This window comes from Centruroides vittatus, unplaced genomic scaffold, assembly GCF_030686945.1.
Source record: "Centruroides vittatus isolate TY-2023 unplaced genomic scaffold, ASM3068694v2 contig_3175, whole genome shotgun sequence".
Lineage (NCBI taxonomy): Eukaryota > Metazoa > Arthropoda > Arachnida > Scorpiones > Buthidae > Centruroides > Centruroides vittatus.
This window is the reverse complement of record NW_027122041.1, coordinates 66,811-88,453: the sequence shown is the minus strand read 5'-3', so window position 1 is coordinate 88,453 and position 21,643 is coordinate 66,811. Positions and strand designations below refer to the sequence as shown.

General features: G+C 28.4%; 1 protein-coding gene across 1 annotated transcript; it reads right to left on the bottom strand.

The window, feature by feature from the left end:
• Positions 1 to 13,173: 13,173 nt before the first annotated feature.
• On the bottom strand, positions 13,174 to 21,608 carry LOC136973444 (neurotrophin 1-like). Its single transcript, XM_067268167.1, has 3 exons — positions 21,434 to 21,608; positions 13,746 to 14,000; positions 13,174 to 13,668 (listed from the first exon to the last, which is right to left on the bottom strand). The coding sequence occupies exons 1-3, from the start codon at positions 21,490 to 21,492 to the stop codon at positions 13,476 to 13,478; spliced, it is 507 nt and encodes a 168-aa protein (XP_067124268.1). The 5' UTR covers positions 21,493 to 21,608; the 3' UTR covers positions 13,174 to 13,475.
• Between the last annotated feature and the right edge of the window lie 35 nt (positions 21,609 to 21,643).

Genomic DNA, 21,643 nt, shown 5'->3' with positions numbered 1-21,643 from the left:
ATTTTCTGTTTCTTTAATATATAACTAATTGAAATACAGTCGACTGCGCATATGTCGACACCTCAAGGGAAAGTGGAAATGTGTCGAGTTATCCGATGTGATGACTAAAGCGAAGTTGAAAAAAAACCACCAAACTACAATTAATAAAATACAGTAGTGCGTTATACAGTAGTATAGGCTTACAATACATTGTGTCCTCTATTTACAATTACTCTGTAGATGAAAAACTGAAAAATTCGTTTAGTGTTGTTTGTTTTGAGCACTTAACTGTCTCGACTTTCTTTTTCAACGATCACGAACGCCTCGAAAACATCATCTTCGCAATTGTCAATCGTTGGCAAGTAACTTCTAAGGATTCTTAATGCTTCTGCCATGAGAATATGCAAAATTGGATTCTGGTGTGACGTTGATATAGATTGTATATTTTCTTTTTGTTTATCTGTTATTATATTATACATAAAAATACATAAAATGTTAAGGCATTTTTATTAATATGTATATATATATATATATTAATAATATTAATATATTGTTACATTTTTAAATATATTAATTATATATTAATAAATAAATCGAGTCTCCCTCCTGAAAAAAATGAGTTCGCACCACACGTGCGGAGTGAATTCATTTGTTCAGGAGGGGGTGACGACTTATCGGAGTGTGGGACGGCAAAAGTATGTCGACTTATTTAGTGGTGACGAGTTAAACGGTGTCGAGTAAACCGGAATTTTTTTTAACATTAATGCCTGTGTAAGTCGGCCGGGACCACAGAAAAGTGACTACTCAACCGATGGTGTCGAGTTATCCGGGTGTCGACTTATGCAGACTGGACTGTAGTAATAAAAATATTTTAAATTTATTTATTTATTTTAGCACATCATGCGGTTCTTTATTATTCGGAATAATGCATAAAAATAATTTTTTGAAATCGCTTTAATGGTCCAGAAAATAATTTTCAAGCTTAAAACTAATAATATCTAAAAAACTATGTATTGATTTATTGATCTAGAAAACGAAAAACATTTAATTTTTTCTTGTATAATTATAGATTATACATTAATTATTTACAAAACTGATTAACTCTAAAATATTTTCTTTTTTAAGTAATAAAAGGATAATTAATACATACTAAAAACTGAAATTAAAGTTTAAAATTTCAATTTTTTGTAAAACAAAAAGTACATTTTTGTATAAATAATCTAAAATGTTGTTAAAAAATATATTAAAATTAAAATATAAAAGGTAAATTATTTACAAAACACAGTTAACTGGAACTAATGAACCAGGCTGCAATTTTTAATCATATTTTTAATTTATTTCATTTAAAATATATGCTCTCCATCTCAAATTACTAGTGGCTTGTCCCTTACAATTTTAATTTATAGTTAATCGGGGCAGAAGGCTCCGATTAATTATAAATTAAAACTGATTTAATCTAAAAATGAAGCAATATAATAATGTAAATTACTTAGTACAACTGATTTTTTTTCATTTCATTTGAAAAAATAAAATATAATGAACATTTTAATTCCAATTATAATGAAAATTTACAAGAACAGATTCTTTAATTATCTCCCAGCAATCATTCTTATTTTAAAATTGTAAGAAATATAAAATATTATTTCATTATTTTAATTTACTACCAAATTTCTTAATTTTCGTTTAATTATTTTTCCATTTTTAATGAGTATATTTTACAAAATATTAAAAATTTTACAACTTTATCACACTGTGTTTAATGTGGTAAATGACTTTTTTTCCCTACTTACAGGTCATCAAGTTTTGAAAATATTACGTTATAAATAATTTTAAAATATATTTAATGATTTTAATGTTTTAAAACTTTAATTATTTTTCAACTTAAAAAAAAATGTGTATACATTTTAATGAAGAGACATTTTGCATAATAGTTCTAGACAATTTTTTCTTTGTGTTAATCGAATATCCTTCTGCCTAGAACGTATCTATATTCATATAATTAACTAGATCTTATAGATATAAATAAAAATAATTACTGTAACAAAATTGTATATTTATTAATTATACATTTATGTGTTTAAATTATTTTTATTCATTAATAATAAGACAATTCAACACTTATAAAAATGATATGTTATCATCTAGAGATATACGAGACTTTCTAAAATGAATAATTTATTGTTTTGTTTGTATTGTGTATGCATAACCTTTCTATATTCTTACGTGACTTTCTTTATTTTCATCTTTTTTTATCTTTTTCTAGACTGTCTTTGTCTTTTCCTTTTTTTATTTTCATCTAGACTTTATCTCTTTATTTTGTATACGTTTTTTCTACATTCTACGCTAATGATTTTATATATTCTGCGATGACTGGCCTTTCTGTTTTATATGTATTAAAGATATAATACATTCAAACACACCTTGATACAATGTCCTCCCAAATAGTGCCGCCCTCATAAAGTCACAATAAAAACTTGTGAATTGATTTTCTCATAAATATTAAATAGAGAACGCTTTGATATCTATTAGTAACTAAATTTACAATTTTGCATTGCAAACAATATCCCAATTTCACCAAATCACGTGACTCTCGAACATTCAACCTATTTGTATAATCCCTATAGTGTCAAGTAAGTTTAACGTTAATACTCGATTTATTGTCAATTATACAGGCTAAAAATGGTGGCGCTAATTCAAACTTTGGTTGTATGTATTGATATGCATATTTATTACTGTTTAAAATAAGAAAATATTAATAAATTCCAAATTAAAAAAAAAACTAATATTCGCTATATATTTTTAAAAGTATATACCGATTTATCTGCAAGAGGAGTAAAATGATGAGTATGTATGTACAGCTTATAAGCGATTTAAAAATGTTAAAACAATATTTTAAACATCAATGTAGGCCTATATATTTGAGAATTTCAAGATTATTTGTCAAATCGAATATAACAGTATAAAGTCAATAATAGTATTTTTCTGCATACTCTGATGTATGGAAATGTGCATATCTTAAAAGAATTTTTAAACTGTATAATTTTTTACACCTTATAGACTTTTTATGGACTAGAACAGATAAAATGGAGAAATAAGATATATCTTTTAGACTTTCCTTTTTAGTGTTGGTAAAGTCGGAGAATGTTTCAAGATGATCGTACAGAATTTTAGATGATCACTGTTAATTGCTTCAATATTTTAATATTGAAATGAGTCTCAGTAGCCAAGACACTTAAAATGACGAGGCAATGCTCTCGATATTAGCTATTCAATGGGTAAAATGTTTAGAACGAGTGCATAAATAATTTTATTACTGTAATCGATCTCAGATGTACAGTACAGTACACGCTCCAAATCGCTTATCATGTCTACGTTTTTAATTCTGACAGTTTTACAGCTCTTTAATGCATGAACCTACAGGTGAACTGTAAACTGCCCTTCTACATTAATCACTGATCCGATTATCAAAGTTTGCAATCTCCTAGTTAGATTCCATACTAACTGCTTAGAAATATTTCCATTAGGAAAAAAAAAACATATGAAACACCAATTAAAATAGTAATATATCTATATAAAAACATAAATATGAGAAATTTATTTCACACTAGCATTATTTAAAATAATTAACCAAAATAGAGAAAACTTAACATCGAGATTGTTACAAAATTGAGGATAATTATATATAAAGTAGTTAAATCTGTTTAAATTCTTCAGTGGATATTAGAAATATGTTAACAGTATTACAGGATTACTATGACGAATATTCATTAATTGAAGTTTAAAATTGAAGATTATATTTCATTAAATTGAGGATTAAAATAATATATTGAATGAATATAATTTCATGTTTCTCATTAAGAGGTGAATATTTATGTAATATATTCGGTTTTGTAAGGTAATGTACAGTAAAATATGGTAATAAGGAAATTTTCAGTATAAGGAATTTGTCTTGAATTCCCCGCCAATTTTCTATTCAGCTCAATTCAAAAAAATGCTTCATTATAACGAAAATTTCAGTTTAACGTAATAAAAATTCTCTTCTTTATGAAAGAAAAGTTTCATTATAACGAAATTTATAAATTTATTTTTCGTAAATGATGAATATTGCGTCAAACAATCTGGCAACACTAATTTTAATCTTTAGTTACGGTTTCGTTTAAATATTATTACTACAGTTATTTCCATTAAGTTTACGAGAAAAACTTGAGGAAAGCGAAAACAAAAGAAAACTTTGGAAGAGAAGAAAAAAACATTATTGATGGATAACGTGCTGAAAGAATCAAACAAAAATATATGCCTGACAGCGTTCTGTACGTCAGTGTTACAGTAGAGGATTTTATCGAAAATCTTTGATTAAACAAAGGAAAAATTACAACCTTTTAGCAAAAAATAAAGGATTCAAGTTGCAATAACAACAATTAGAAAGGCGAGATTTCAATTAATCGATACTACTGTATAACAATAGTGTCAAAAATCGCGAATGAATGTCAAAAGGGTAACAACTCTTTAGGCGTTCATTCACGATATTTTGGATAACTTAATTTTATTTATTTACAAAATGTAAAAATACACAGCATTGAAGACTTGTGCAAAAGAAAAACTTTTCAAGTTTTCTAATGTTGATCGTGTTCCAATGATTGTGAAAGGACGTTTAGAAAACTTCAAAAGTTTTCCTTTTCTTATAAGTTTTCAATGTGGTACACTTTTACATTTTTTAAATATATATATTCGTTCTGAATTTTTAGATGTTTTTCTTTGCAATTGATTTTTATTATAGTGTAAACTTATTTTCTGTATTTAATATAACTTACGTTCTAAAGATATAAAATTTGGTTCCATATAAATAGTAATAGCTAAATTGTGTTTTGAAACCTTTTTTACTTCAGATGTAAGCGTTTTTTTATTGTCAATACATTTTTTCATCCGTGCATTTTTAACTGTATTCGTTATATCAATATCAATATCAACAATTCGATATCAATATCACAATTTCGTTATATCAATATTTCACTGTATATAGTGAACTTTGAAAGGACTCAACTGTATCATTTGCTGCTGTATTAAGAATTTGTTATATTCTAAAAGGATAGCAGGAACCAAGAAAATAATTTATCAAAATTTGTTTTACTTACAATCATTTCAAACTGACATATAATTGTTCTTCATTCCATCGCATAAATAACTCTCCTAATAGTAACAGTAAAAATAATTTCTCCAGTGAAATAATCTAGCTTTATAATTTTAGAAAAGTATTAAATAAGTTTTGTAAACGTAACAGAATAAATTGTTAACTTGAATATGGAATTAGTTGCTGAAGAAACAAATTGATATTTCATTCACTCATATTCTTCATTGTTGGCATACCACAGAATTACAATTTATCTGACAATATTGAAAAGGTCATAACAAATTTGCAAGTACTTACGAACGGTAAGAAAAAGTATGAAATAAGTCTAACAAGTCCATCTTGTTAGATCATTACGATTTACAATTTCTGTCAATTTGGCTTTTTATGAATGCAACTTAACAAGAACTGTATTGAAATTGTCAGTCCAATTAACTAAAGATCAAGAATTGCTTGATAATATACATTACTATAATTGTGTAATTCTTTAAATTTAATGGTTTAGTAATATTCACAATTAAACGAAGTTTTCCAACATATTTTTAGAAAAATTTTGTGAAAATGACGCAAAATCCTTCTACGTATTATACATTTAAAAATGATTATAATTTATTGAAAACGATAAATTATCCACTTCTACTACAGTAAATCCTTATTAATTCGAACTTGGATAATTCGAAATCCCGTTAGTTCGTAACTGTACTTTTGACCCGGTCGTGAATATAGAGATTCACACAATTAAAGACTTTGGTTAGTTCGAAATACGACTACTTCGTAATTCAAAGTGAAAATTCTGTCCGAACTGTGATAAGCGTAGGTTAACTCGTTCGTTTAAATCGAAGTGCCTCCATGCTGTAAGAAAACAATAGACCAAGAACACTAATCTGGTCAATAGGGCTATGCTTTTACAGTAATACATTTTCGAATATCATCCTACAATTGGACTACCGTTTTTTCTCTTATATCGTAAAATAAAGCTGATTTTCGGGAATACAAAATTGGTCTATAATCAGCTGATTCAGATATTTACAAGTTCTAAGCTACTATATTTTGGAAACTTACTGCTATTTGAGTCACTTTATTAATAATTTAGGTTTAATTTCGAGGAATTCTGCTTTACTTTTTATAAAAACATATCTGGCAACCGTGGTGTAATGTATTTTTTTTATTGCACTTTCAATGATAATCATTTTGTTGCCTGGGCGAAGTAACGTTTGCACTTTCTTGTACGAGTTTCAGAAAGGAACTACCACGTTAGATTTTAAAGATTTCGATTTCAAAATGCGTAGACTATCCCTTGGGTGTGCATAAATTAAATTTTGGAAAATATAATTAACTATCAGATATGATATAATCAAAAAAATCTTAATTTTCACGCGTAATAACAAAGAGGCGTTTTGAATTTTTGGGTGCTGTTTTTTAGAATGTAAAGCCAAATAGTTGCTTCATATCTATGCAGGGGGTTTGGGGAATTTTGGTTGAACAGTGAAAAAGCTACCTCAGTTCAAAGAAAAATAACTCGGATAACTCGAAATTATGGTACTTCATTTCTTTATTACACAAGTTGATAATTTAATTTTAATTTTTTATAACTTTTACTTTTCATTAATTATTTTTCAGTTATTAATTTTGATAGAATAATTAATGAAAGAATAATTTTAATAAATAAAAAAAGGCTTTATAAGAAACTCCTAAAAACATACTGCTGAAAATGTTTAAATAATTCGATGATACTCAGTTTGGTATAGATATATTTGCTATTAAACAAAGCTGATACGGAAAAACCTGTGTAAACCGGACGCACGGTACTAAATATTTTTCTGGTTTGACAGGTTTTTTTAAACACACAAAATCACTGTTCCAAAAAATATTTTTCATTTTATTCAAGTGCCGTTTTTGACAGGTTTTACTGTACATGGATTTTTAAAGTAAATACATGTTTTCTTTATTACAATACTAAATTCTGAAAAAGTGATTTTCTTTATACAAAATAATTTGTACATAAAATATTTTAGGTTATTTTTAATTAATAAATTACAAAATTTTTCCATTGTCATCATCATTTACAGTGGAATATTCCTAAATAATTTTCATAAATAGAACTTCAAATGTTAATAAAGAAGTTCTAAACAAGAAAAATATGTTAAAATTTATATAAATGATTTTTCTTATGAGTATTCAACTATATAATTATATACATACAGTTTAACTTTATTATACAAAAGCCAATTATGACTTTCTAACTTATAAAGTTATATAATGTGTTATAAATTTCGTACGAAACAAAATACTATATTTTATGTCATTTATATAATATAAAGCGAAATAGTTCGTTATCAATAATTTTATACAGATTTGTTGCATACAAATAACCTATATACTAAAACTATGAACCTGTACTTTTGCTGTATTTGAAAATAGAAGAAAATGAAAACTACTTTTATGATGTGTTGTTTACTTAATAATATTGTTAAATAACAATTAAAAAACATTTCTTAGTACCATAAGAAAGGCAAAATAATTTTATGAGCAGTAAAATATACTGCATAATACTTTCATTTTACTGAAGGAATACTTGCATCATTATATAAGTATTCTTTCTTTTAAAAAAGAACAAGCTGTAAGGTCCTCGAGTAAAGTCTTACCCTACTCGAGATATGGCACACGACTCCCTGTAACTTTGTACCCTGTTCACCTTTAACTACAAAAATTGAATACCATCAATCCCCTTATAAACAAAATTTCAGAAATTTTCGATAAATGTAAAACATTATTATGTTTTAAAAAGTCACATATTATCAGTTTTAAAATATTTATAAATTTAATAAAATGTACTGTACATAATTTTAAGTGAAACTTGACAATATTTTCTTTTAGTCATATCAAACTCAGTTTTCCAATACAATACAATTAAAATATAAAAAAAGTTATATAATATTTTTGTCAACAGATGGCGCCACGATAATCTCTTGTATAAATATTAAATTATAAATAAAGTTAAAAAAAGTTATATAATATTTTTGTTGACAGATGATCTCTTGTATAAAATATTAAAAATATAAATATTAGATCTCTTATATGAGAAATATATTAAAAGTTATATAAAATATTAGTTCTCTTATATAAACATTTAAATAAATATAACGGTTAAAATAGTCGTTTTATTCCAAAAACTCTTGTTCAAATCATGCGGAAAAGTATAACCGAAGGGCATCAAAAAAGGATGTGGTTTTCGATGTATATGAGAGTTTTTGGAAATACGAATTATCTCAGAATCGCTTAAGCGATTTTACAATTATACTGTGAGCCCGCAGGTTTTGAGGGCGTGAATTCGAGAGTTTAAAGAGGTTCTTGACCCGCAAGTTCGATGGGAAATCGATCGGATGTTGATTTCACATCCGATCCGATCAGAAAGAGAAAACAAAAGTCCCAGTCATCCCGAGTCAGCCAATTAGTCATCAAACATTGAATAATAGACTGGCTCAGTGCCAACCACGATGGCATAAAAACTTGATCGACTCTAGAAAGAGCGCGATCGTCCAGGAAGGTCTGAATCCAGTGTCTCCAGTCCCAGACATAAGACTGATTCCAGCTTCCATAGTCCAGGAGGTCGTCGCATACTGTCATCGGATCACATATCAAGGTATATCGACTTTGTAAACTCTCTCCCACTCGAGGTTAGGCACGTGACTAATTTATTGGTTAGAGCACGATTAGCGATAGGGATATTTTATCCGCATTTTAGCAGTAATTATCTGTATACCTTTATTTTATGTGTATTTTACTGTATGTTCGCTTTTGTTAGTTAATAAACCTTTATTGTTATTTGTCAACCCTGTCTCCTGTCCAAGTAAGGACACCTGTCGACTTACTGACGCACCTCACCACTCACTTTTGCCCTCCTAGCCATCCAACGACAACGAGGTCGGGTTTTACCAACCCGTGCAGCGTAAGTGGTCAGTGAGGTTTCCCCTGACCCTCTGCTTATCTCACAATACCAAAATCCATCCTACTTTTGCCCCAGCTCATGTCTTTCCCTCGAAATCATGAGTGTCTCTGGAATAAGTTATAAAATGTTACTTTTGACAAATTTATCCCAGAGTCTTTCGAATATATACTACTGATATTGAAATGTTACAGTAGTAGGCCACTGTATAGGAATTTCCAGTCTACTCCAGAAGTCACTATGATGTACAGTACAAGGACAAGACATCATTAAAATTGAGAGCATTGTGACAATGTCACAATAAATAATAAATTGCTCATATTCTAATTAAAATTGCAATGAGAGTGATTTAATAGCATATACTTTCTGTCAACATATTTAATAATTATAAATTAATTTATATAATTAACTGGTTATATTTATTAGTTGAGCATGTAAACATTGTCATAACATTTTTTATCATATATTCGAAAAACCAAAGTGTCGACTTTCGTTTTTTGACGGTTAATAACAAAAAAGTTTTTTTATATTTTCAGGTGCTGTTTTTTTGCAATGTAAAGCCAGATAGTTGCTTCATAATTTTACAGAGTTTGGTGAATTTCGATTGATCTATGGAAAAGTTATCTAAGTTCAAAGAAAAAGGAACCAGATTTATGTCCCTCATCCCCACTACATGGCACCACGTTATCTAGCTTTTCTATTGCCTCTGTTGTAACTGGATGTCCGTATTCTCTACCGATTTAAACCAATCGTCGTCTTCTTTTGCTCACATGTCAGCAGTTAATCTCAACTCCTTCCTCTCATCCCATCGCAAATTTCCAACTTTTATCTAACTATTTCAAAGATGTTTTTTAGCTGTGTCAAGCGAGTCACCGCCGTGATGTTTCAGACACAGTTCTTTCAGTCCAGACTGGACAAAATCTCAAACGCAGATGCTTTTAACGAGCGACTCCAATTTATCCAACTTTCCCGCTTAAATGCCAACTGATTTTATTTCTTACTTTTTACTTTAGTTTAGTTTATTTATTTACTTTTATTGTAAATTAAATTGAACTAAATTAAACTAAAGAAAACGAATTTAATTTCTTTATGACACTTTTCTTTTTTATCTGTACTGTTCAATAAATCACTCGTAATCTTTCATTTGTGACATATTACTGCTCATACTGCTCGCTCTGGCTAACTACATCGATAAAGATCGTTTCGAGTTTATCGGTGTCACCTATCTATTGGGTTGTTCGGAAAGTAATTCCTTTTTTTCCATAGAAAAGTAAACGCAATTTTCTTATAATAAATAAATATTTTATTGAATTATATATTGACCACTTTGGTCAAATACCTGTTGTCATTGTTTCTGGTAGTAGCATGATTTCACATTCATAAAAATTTTGATCGTTGTTTACAAAAAACTGATCCAAGTGATTTTTGATATTGTCATTTCAAGTAAATGTCTTACAGTTAAAAAAAATTTGTATAGACCGGAACAAGTAATAATCTGAGTGTGCCCGATCTGGTGAATATGGATGGTGTGATAACACATCCCATCTAAGCTATAACAGTTTCTGACGTGTTACCAAACTTGTGTGAAATTTGGCATTATCGTGGTAAAACACTGCACTTTGTTTGTTGATCAATTCTGGCCTTTTCTGTTTGATAATATTACTCAATTTGTTTACTCGATAGCAGTACACTTTCGAATCAATTGTTAAATTGTCTGGTAAAAGCTCAAAAACAAATTTCTTTAAAATCCCACCATAGAGAGCCCATGTTATTAAAATCCCTTTAATAACATGTGGAACCCATATATCGAGCTTTGAAACGAAACTAATTCGTTTTAAGTAATAATAAACGGTTCAATTTAACAGATTTAATCTCTTAGTGATTTCACGTGTTGTTATATGGCAGATTGCTTCAATCTGTACCTTTATTTTGTTTTCATTGGCTTCAAATGGCTATTCAGAATGTAGATGTATCTTCGATATTAAAATTGCCAGAACGCAATTTTGTAAACCAGTTTTGGCACTGTCTCAACACATATTCTTCAAACATGTACCACAAGTTTTTTCTTGTTTGAACAGCATTTTTATTTTTTAGTTGTAAAAAAGCAAAATATGCCGAAAATGATGCTTTCGATTTTCCATATTTGATGGGTCACCGAAAAAAAACAATTGTACAGAATCAAACAAAATTTTTTACAAATAAGCCTTAAAATGTCAGTTGTCGAAGTATATAATGAAAATGTAATTTAAAATAAAATTGGCTGGTAAAAATACATCTAATTCCTCTAGTAATAAAAAAAAAAACGAAATTACTTTCCGAACAAACCCAATAGTTTAAGCTGTGAGAACAGTTATTACATTTTTATACATTTTTTTATATTTAATTTTTTTCTTCGAATTTATTTTCTAGTTCTTTAGTTTTGAGTTGAAAAATTCTTTAGAAAATAATAACCTCCGAGTTCGGGTATGAAAAGAAAATTTAAGATAAATTCAGTAGCGCTATAGCAATTTTTTTTCCTTTATTTTTCAACAGCTCAGTCATTAATTTAAATGATTTTTAGATTTTCTTTCATATTTTCTACTAAATTCTAAACTTAAATATACCAAATTCTGTTTTTACACGAACTTTTTTAAACGATTATGATTTAACACGATTTTTAAAAAATAATAATTTGTCAAGTATAATCTTAATGAACAACGAGCTTTAAAGTTTCAACGTGATTTGAAATCGTTAACGTTATCTTGTAGAAAATTATATAAAGACCTAGTCACAATACGAACCTAGCCATTAATAACTGAATTCGTTCAGAAAACTTCTGTAAAATCAGCACTACAGGACATTACTGTTAACGTTGTTCAGGAGTTCATAGAAAGAACTTCACCTGTGGACGTAAAACACGATAACCAGAGTATTTTTAGTGATAGCAGTGATATTTCAATCATGTACAAACGTATGTGATTATTGCCAAAAGGTGACAGCAAATAAAAATCTTATCTATAACTCACATCACATACTCTGCCCAATTTTTATGTTCATTAATCCTATACGTTTTCTTGTTTTTTAAATGAAATTTATGTTCATTTAAATTATTTCTACTTATGTAATGAGTAATTATGAATTTTTAGAAATATATCTAAGATATTTTGGTATTACTCTTATTTTATGAATTAATATAAGATTACAGAATAATAATAAAAAAAAACTCTAAGGCAAAAGAACTAACTTATCACACAATCGCTTATAAGTGACAGAATATATATAACGTCATTAACCAAATATATTTACTTCCCACTCATAGGATTGCTATGAGTGGGAGCCTCACTGACACGTTATTAATGTCTCTTGAGATGGTAAATTTGGTAAGGAGACTTTGGAATCAGTATGTGTAATATATTATTGTTATATAATTATTATAGTGAGATAAACGTTTATTTTAATACTTACAGTTATATTACAATCAAATAAGTTTTCCTCATTAACAATTATTTAAAAATTTATTTACTGCTTTTAAAATAAATTTATAAATTAATATCTTAAATAATTTAAAAGATTTACGAAATCATTATGAGATATTAATGCCGTTATTTAATAAATGAAGGAAATAAATTTTAAGTTAATATTACATTTAATTAAAAAAATCTCTAGAATAAATGTGAATAACTGCATAATTTTTATTACTGTAATTTAATAATTTATCATTCTTTTTCTATAAATATTAAATTATAAAGTAGCTGTTTTCATTAATAAGCAAAACAAAAGCATTAATTTTCTTAAGATTTATTCTAATTTATTATCCAATTAATTTCCAAGAAAATTCATTAGTTTATACAAAACTATTAAATTTATTTGTCTAAATAATTAAAATATTCAATTTTTACAAAGTAATAACCTCATATTTACTCGGTATAAGCGCACTTAAATTTCCATTATTTGATAGTATTTTTTAATAATAAAATTATCATTAATAAAATTTATATTCTACATTTTGTAAAGTTAATTGGATATAATTTGATGATTATTTATTTTTTTAATCTTTAATTACAAGTATAATATCTTCCAACACCGAAATATCAAATAATATTTATATCAAATTAATAAAAAGTCTATAAGTTTATTTTAAAATAATTGCATTTTTAAAATTTATTCTTTATTAATGAATTATACAAAGTTTCAACTATGTAATCCTTGATCCCTTTGAATATTTTACAATAGGTCAGTCCATATAAAGTGGTATATAAAGACCCAATATAGTTCCTCTAATTTAGACAGAAGTATAAAATTAAAATATGGTATATTACGATTAATCAAAACGGAAGAATTTCTGAAAATTAATGATTAGAAAAGAATGTCTTTAGCACCAAGAGAACAATTTTCTTCCATCAAGAACATCACTTGCGATCTTTTCATAAACAAGAAAATCATGTTCTATCTTCTAATAAAATTTTTGCGAACTGGATCGACTCTACAGGCACATCCAGCAGGGAATTTAAAGAGCGCCACAATGGGACTTCTATTGGGATCATGAGGATGAACTGCAATCAAGCGATGTAAGCTGAAACGTTGTTGACACGTTGATTCGTAGTGTGATGCAATGAAATCACAAGGTTCATTCGGTTTTCTACAAAAATACATTAAAATTTCAATATTCAATTCAATTTAAACATCTTTATTATTTAAACTTTCAAGTTAACTTACTTGCAACGTTCTGTTCTAACTTTCTGTGGGAAAATGTCGGTATTGATAACTAGTAACCAGTCTCCATTTAATGCATTTTGTGCCCATCCTGGTCTCATTGTGGATGCTTCAGTTTCGCAGGCAAAATTACCTTTCGCGGCAGGACTATCTCCAAAATGACTTTCGAATAATTTAGGATCTCCAACGGTTTGCAATTCCTCGTACATGACTTTCATTGTTGTGATGCTATGATTAACTACTTTGTTTACAAAATCTCTGAATAGAAATAAATAATAACGACATTAATATACATTTTAAACAAAAAATCCTTCACAAATTTTATTGATTTTAAAAGTAATTCTTTATTCGTTTGACATTAATTTATTTAGGTTAAATGTATAAAAGTAAAGAAAATGTAAAGAGTTAAAATTGAATAAATAAATAATGGAAATATTCTAAATATAATTCTATATTCAAAAATTCTATAATTCTAAATATTTTCATCATGTCTCTTTTTATTCTTAATATCTAAATTAAATGAAATAAACTTTAGGTTAATACAATATAACATGTAGAAAAATGCAATTAAGTAGATATTTTGTAAATCAAATATGTGTTCCTGATGATAATCAATTTAGAATTCATTACTATCAACATATCAGAAAAACATTTATTTATTTACTGTTTTTGCAGTTTTTGGAATTTTAATAAATTAAAACACTTATATGACTATACTATTCTATAAAATTTAAAAAGATAAAAAAATTTTCTATTAGTTCTAGCATTTTTATTAAAGGAAATTAAACACGCTCTTCATATAGTAAAGAGTAAATTATAATGTTGAACTTAATTCTTTTTACTCCAGTATTTTAAATTATGTGATTTGCATGATTCTAAAAATAACGTTATCATCTTTATTTAACAGTGAATTTATATATAAAATTACTTTCTGAAATTAATTTAATAATGTGTAAAATAATATATATTTTCCTAAGGAAATTTTTATAAAACATTCTCGGTTTATTACTAATTATATTACCAGAATCATCAATTCATGTGTGTAATACAATGACAAAAATAGGAAAGAAAAAACGTCATATTTGTTTTTCTAGTAAATCATATGTCAGAATACAAATTTTAAAGTTTTTGATGAGTATGAATTGTATTGTACTGTACTGTACATATTTTATATCCTTAGATACATTTTGTAAGAAAGTTTTCTTTTGTACTTTTATCCATTTGGGCAGAAAACATCCAAGCTAAGGATAAACTACATTTAAATCTTTTATTATATAAGAAAGATAATGTTTAAAAGTTGTATTTATTCTATAAAAATAATTTCATAGTAGCTCAATAACTCAATTTCACTAAATTATATTTTTTCTTTAGTAAGGATGTCATTAGTAAAAAGTGAACTCAACAAATATAATTAAATATTTAAAAAACTAAATGTTACATTTTTCACTTTAAAATAATTTTATTTAAGAAAATTAAGTAATTTGATTATTCAGTGTGAGTATATTTGTTTTACAGTTTTTATGTATTGATAATTTTAAAAAAAATAATTACATTAATTTTAAATTAATTTCATTATTTGATTATAACGATAAACAGTGTTAGAATAATATTGATATATAATAATATTAATAATTAAAAATATTAGCTTTGTATTATCTATGTTTTTAGAACCAGATTTTAAAAATGAAATAAAAATGATAATGGCTAATTCTAAATTAAATATATTTTAGGGTTGAATATGAAAATGAAGTTTTTTGTTAAACATACAAAATGTATCCTAATATATGTTAGGTAAGCTTATAAAGTAATAAAAATAATTTTTTTGGTTAAGTTTTAGTTTTAGAAACTAAACAATTCAGTCTGGAAAATATGTAAATAAATTTAAATTTAAATAAAGGTAAGTTTTGAAATATACATATACAGGGTGTCTCAAATTAAACTTGACATTTCCCAGCTGGTTACAGCAAAACTATCAGAAAGTCATTAAAGTTTGGGAATACCTTAAAGAGAAGATGGGAATTTTTTCTAGAGCAAAACAACTTAGTTTTAAAAACCATTACTAGAGGGCGTATTATAGCTTTATACAGAATATAACAATAAGCTGCATAATAGTCTTGTGCATTTTAGTTCACTTTAAAAATTGGTCAATTTAGTTCATTACACTTCAATGAGCTAGTTCGTTCTTTTAGTTCATTTAGTTCAGTGACCTTCAAATTTCTTGTGCATCCTAATTCATATTATAGTTCATTCAATTTAGTTCAGATCAACAAACTAGTGTTGAGATCACCTGGGAACTACGTGTATTTTGTCGCTTCAATCACTGTACTTGAAACGTATGTCACTTTCGACTATATTCACATTTATATATATATATATCAGTCCTTATTTTATCGTATCTTTGTTGGTATCCGTATAATGTCCAGTGATTCAGCACATTCACTAGTATATAGCAATTTTTATCTATAATTTAGTTTTCCTGACACTTTTTCCTTTTAGCGCATGCAACAACGAAAAAAAATGCATAGTTTCATAAAAACCGATTTTTACCTCGAATAAATAAGTTCCACACGGTGTAAAGTGAATAATTATTTGGTTTATTCAACACTTGAATACAGCACCACACGCACATACCGGTCAGGAACTAAAAAACTAAAAAAGTGAGCAGTTGTCTAATTTACTCCAATCACTTGAGAGATCGATCTTTTGCTACTCAAGCCTACTGCATAAGTTAGCTGTCTAATGGGAACAAAACATACTCAAAACATGATGTCCACCATTGTCTGCTATCATCTGGAAGTGTAAAACAGCATTTTCAATGGTTGCATGCAGTGTATGCCTTGGAATGTTACCCACATAGCATGAGATAGCCATACAGCCAAAAATCGCATGTACTGTATTCAAGTTTGGAGATTTGCACACTACTTTAGCTTAAAAATCACTCTCTAGTTTTGGTTTTTGAAACTAACTTTTTTTTTGCTCTAGAGAAAATTCCCATCATCTCATTAAGACATTCCCAAATTTTCATGACTTTCCAATGAGTAATTTTTGCTCTAGCCAGCTGGGAAATATTATGTTTAATTTAGGACACCCTGTATACAGTTTCAAAATTTGTATAGAATTCTCGAGAACCACAACATACTACTGTATATATACAGTATACTGTAGTACGTTATGGCTCTTGAAAATTCTAGGCAAATAAATTTTGAAACCATGTATATATGTGTATATTGTTAGCTTCGTCTAATATCGCTAATGAAATAATGAGACGTTTGAACAAGCCTTTTTTCGTTACAAGACGCAAACAATATGCCCTGACCGCATCCCCAGGCAAACAGATGGTGGAAAGAACTAACCAAACGATCTTGGCCCACAATTTCCGTGTGCGTGAAAGACGAACAACACAGAGATTGGAACCAAAGGCTGAAATAAGTTGAAAGGAATTTAAGTAATGTCGTGAATAAAACGACAAACAAAACACCATTTGAGATGCTACATGGATATTCACCATGACAAAATCATCAGAAGATTAGCAGATGAAGAGACAGATAAGTGGTGTGATCCTAAATCCCAGAAAAACAAAATCATAAAGAGGGTAGAGGGTAAATAAAAGTTGATGAAGTCGAATTACGACAGGAAGAGGTATAGAACATTGAAATTTCAGCAAGGGGAAATCGTGTTAATGAAGAGAACTCCACGTTCCACGGGGAAACCGAATAAAACTCAACATAAGTACGGAGGTCCAATGATAGTTACGAAAGTTTTATCAGAAGATACAAATAGAGTAACCCAACTAGAAAACTACAGTTTCTTCGCATGCTAGCCAGCTTAAACCATGATAAACTTCTACCGGATCTGATGGCGACAACGACGTGATTGCTGAAACTGAAGAAGAAGCATGTGGTGACGAAGTGAAAGCTCCCAGACAAAATCGACCTAATTTCAGAACTTAGTGTGATTTGATCTAGGAAAGGACTTGAGAACTTTCAGTGAAAGTACTAGTGCTGATATATTGTTAACGTTTACTCTCATTTTGAAACTTTGTAAATGTTGAATGTGTTGTATGTTCGGAGAAGCATGCTACGTGAAGTAGTTGTGGAAACGACTTTTTGTTTCTAAATATAATAAACGGTATCAATCAGGTGATTGACAGGTCAGGTACTCGAATGTCAGAGTTTGAGTGCAGGTTCCCCAGAAGGCGCTGTGGAAAAAAACGCGCGCGATTTTGTAAAAGTAGAGAGGTTGCTAACGGTCGGGCCTGTTTCGTGGAATTCAGTGTGTGCTGTATGCCATTTGCTTAGGAAATCTATGCAATCTAATGTAACGTTAAACTTGGCCCTCGATCACTAATTATTCTATCGGGTAAGCCTAAGTCATTTACGAAATTCCTTAGTACCTTTAGCATATTTTGGGCTGATGTATTCTTCACAGCCGCAATATGGACAAATTTCTTCAAGTTATCGATTATTACTAATAATTTTTTGATTTTCCTTGGAAGATATACAAAAGGTCCGAGATGATCGATATGGTTTTATTCGATGTAGAAATCCTTGTTGTTTGTTAACTTTTGCCATTCATCTATAAAATGTTTTCGAATCGTTGCTACAACTCTTCTTTATTTTACCCATAATAATCAGTCTTTTCAAAGCATCAGATTCAGAAATCTCTAAATCTGATAACCATTCTCAGAACTTTGAACATTTGGAATCACGTTACTTGAGTTTAGCATTTTCGATTCTTAATTTTTCTGATACGAACTGAAGTGTTTGTCCGCCTCCGCTAATTATACTAATTTTACTCTTTCATTCACTATTCTTTTCAATAACTGCTTAACAAATTTCACCTTCGTAATCCTTATTATTCAAAATCAGATGTTTCAACTCAATCACTTTGACTTCCAGTGAGCCTCTATACCTAATTCCCAGGGCAACTCAATTAAATCACCTTTCATTCTCTTCGCCAGATAACTCATAACTTTTTCAATTACTTTATATTTTTAAATATGATATACTCCACGCATTAAGTCTTCACTTGCTTTACTTAATAATATTAATTACTAAAATCATGTACCTCCACGTTCTATGTGCTATCGTCTGGCATGCGAAAACGAAAGTTCTGGACTGCCAAAAGCCTAACTGCAAATTGGTAGTACACTTCTCGAACATGTCGTAAATCTTTGTCGGCTGAACTTCAGGTCAATCCACTCCTGAAATCATTTTTTAGCTTCGTCCGATGTCGGTAATGAAATAACCTATCGTTGAACAAACCTTTTTTCGTTATACGACGGAAAACAATAAGTAGGCCCCGACCGTTAGTAATCCATCTACTTTTACAGAAATGGCGCGCTTGTTTTTTTTTCACCGCGCTCGCTGGTGAACCTGCACTTAGTATATAGTATACAATACTATACTAAGTATAGTATAGTATGCTGCAAGTATAGTTTATATATATATGACGTATATATTACCATAACTCTAGTTTTCAATTCTTTTCTTTCCAACTTATGCGTTTAGATTACTCATGTCTATATCATCACATGCCTCATTGTCAACATACTTACTTATTTTAAAGCACTGTGAAAGTTCTCAGCATGCTCATCTTCGTAATTTTGGTTGACTATATCTGTTTGTAATTCTTTATACTTATTGTTAGGGTTTAAAATTGTACCATAAATATACTATCTGAACATGAATCAACCGACTGAACGAACGCTGTCTTTCGATATAATTAGAGTGACTCTGTTTCCTTGAGGTAGACTATTTTCCTTGCATAATATAGTAGTCTAATTATAGTGAAATGAGAGTAGACATGCTTGTCTACTCTCATTTCACTATAATTAGACTACTATAATTCACTTATTCCAAAAGTATTGGAAACTTTTAATGCTTTATACAAATTGTTTACATTCCATGTTTCCCTCGTTCTTATATCAGATTGCCCATTTTTGATTCTAGTTGATCGGGAAATTTCTTAGCATTCCTGTTCGATTTAAGTTCATCCACACTCGGGGACATTACACTCATCAGTTATAATCATGATTATGCCGGGGAGTAATATACTATATGGTTTCCGTTGCCTTCCTACCGCACTTTTGGAACTGTTGATATCGACATGATTACTTTTAATTCCTTTAATTTAATTCTTTTTAATTTTCTTTCTCTTATCATCTTCGCAGATATCAATTCGTCTGACGTTAATGAACAACCATGAAGCTGTTTTCTTTCATTTGTTTTGCCAATATCTGGATATCCTCATCTAGTTTAGTGTATGAGTCGATACGATTTACTGGAATATGACTGTCTTGAAGCCATAGATAAGAGTTGGGTATCGTTCGAGAACAAACAGTTGGAACCGTTTTTCCATCATTAAAAAGAAGCAACTATCCGATTGGATACGTGCTATCTTTTTTCCGAAACTCCAAACAAACAGCCTGTATTTTTCGTAGTTCTAAATATGTTCATGTCCAAATCTGTCTAATCATATTAAAGTAGACAAAAAAAAAAGAAAAAAAAATGAAATTACTTCTTAGCCATTGTCTTTCTCCTCGATGTTTACCTTCTCTTTAATTCCTTTTATTTCCTTCAAGAAAGAATCCAAAGAGGATCTAAGCAGAAATTACAAGGATTTACGATTTTATTCATTTTTACCATTCTTTAGTATTCTTTTTCTTCTATATTCTTATTTTAATCCACCTTCTCAGAAATAATGTCAACAAACTTTTAGAAATGTCTTGAAATTAATTTAAGAATTTTTTTCTTATTTTTCCTATTTTATTAGAAAAAATTGATATTTTTCTAAAAGTAAATGAACATTTCTTGTATTCTGATTTGTTTGATCTGTAAAAAATTTAATGAAAAAGTGTTGCTAGAACTGTCTTATATATTATTTTACCAAAATTTTATTCAGTGAAATTTAATATTTTATTCTAAAAAAAAATAAAATTTTTATTTAACGAGAAAGTATGCAAAAGAGTCTCTTGGAATTTAATAGTTTTTCTCTAAATTAATAATTGTAAAGAATATCCTGAAACATTAATTGTTTCAAACTATTTCACTATTCTTACAATATACTTTTATAAAATAACTGATCTCAAATAACTACCATTCACAAATGATTAAATAGGATCAAAATTTGATGTAATCAGGTTTGATCTTATTCACTTCTTAAACCCCATGATCTTATTCACTTCTTAAACCCAATGATCTAGCACTGCCCTAAATTGACTTTTACAGTACTGACATTAAAGCATTGTTAAAGGTGTTGGAAGGCAATATTAAATAGAAAAATTAAACAAAATCATTATAAAGCAAACTTTTACTATCGATTACAGAAAGCATATTTTCAAATTGATTTCTACTCGAACTAATATAACTACTAATAAATTTTTTTATGAAAATTTTTTAATTTATAAATAATTGCAAATTTAAATACTAACCTTCTAAAAATAAATATGATAATTTTTATAAAATTAAATTTTATTAAATGGCATTTCAATTTTCTGTAAGTGTAAGAAAATTGTAATATATACTATAAATAAGTTTATGACCTCATAAATATTTTTCAAATTCTTTTTTTGTTTTAATTCAGACTTGGTCATTCAACTATCATTACTCCTTGTAGAAAGTGGTCTTCAACTACTAAATAACTAAAATTTTAAATAATTCTTAATCGTATTTATTTATTAAAATACTTACTCAGGATAATCATCTGTTAAAATACAGAAATTCTTTCCAGTAATTGCACAAGGAGGCATAGATCCATCTGGTTTAGGTCTGTCTGGTCTTTGAATCTTTTGAGGAGGTCCAGGAGTTGGACAATCTTCGTCTGTTACAGGTGGTGGCCTGGTTGGTGGTAATGTGGGTGGTCTAGTTGGTGGTCTTGTAGGTGGTCTTGTTGGAGGGAAT

Coding starts and splice junctions, on each gene's coding strand:
- LOC136973444 (XM_067268167.1), bottom strand. CDS start 21,492: ATGCCTCCTTGTGCAATTACTGGAAAGAATTTCTGTATTTTAACAGAT. Junction 14,001..21,433: donor TTAACAGATGATTATCCTGA/GTAAGTATTTTA, acceptor ATTTCTATTCAG/AGATTTTGTAAACAAAGTAG. Junction 13,669..13,745: donor GTTAGAACAGAACGTTGCAA/GTAAGTTAACTT, acceptor GTATTTTTGTAG/AAAACCGAATGAACCTTGTG.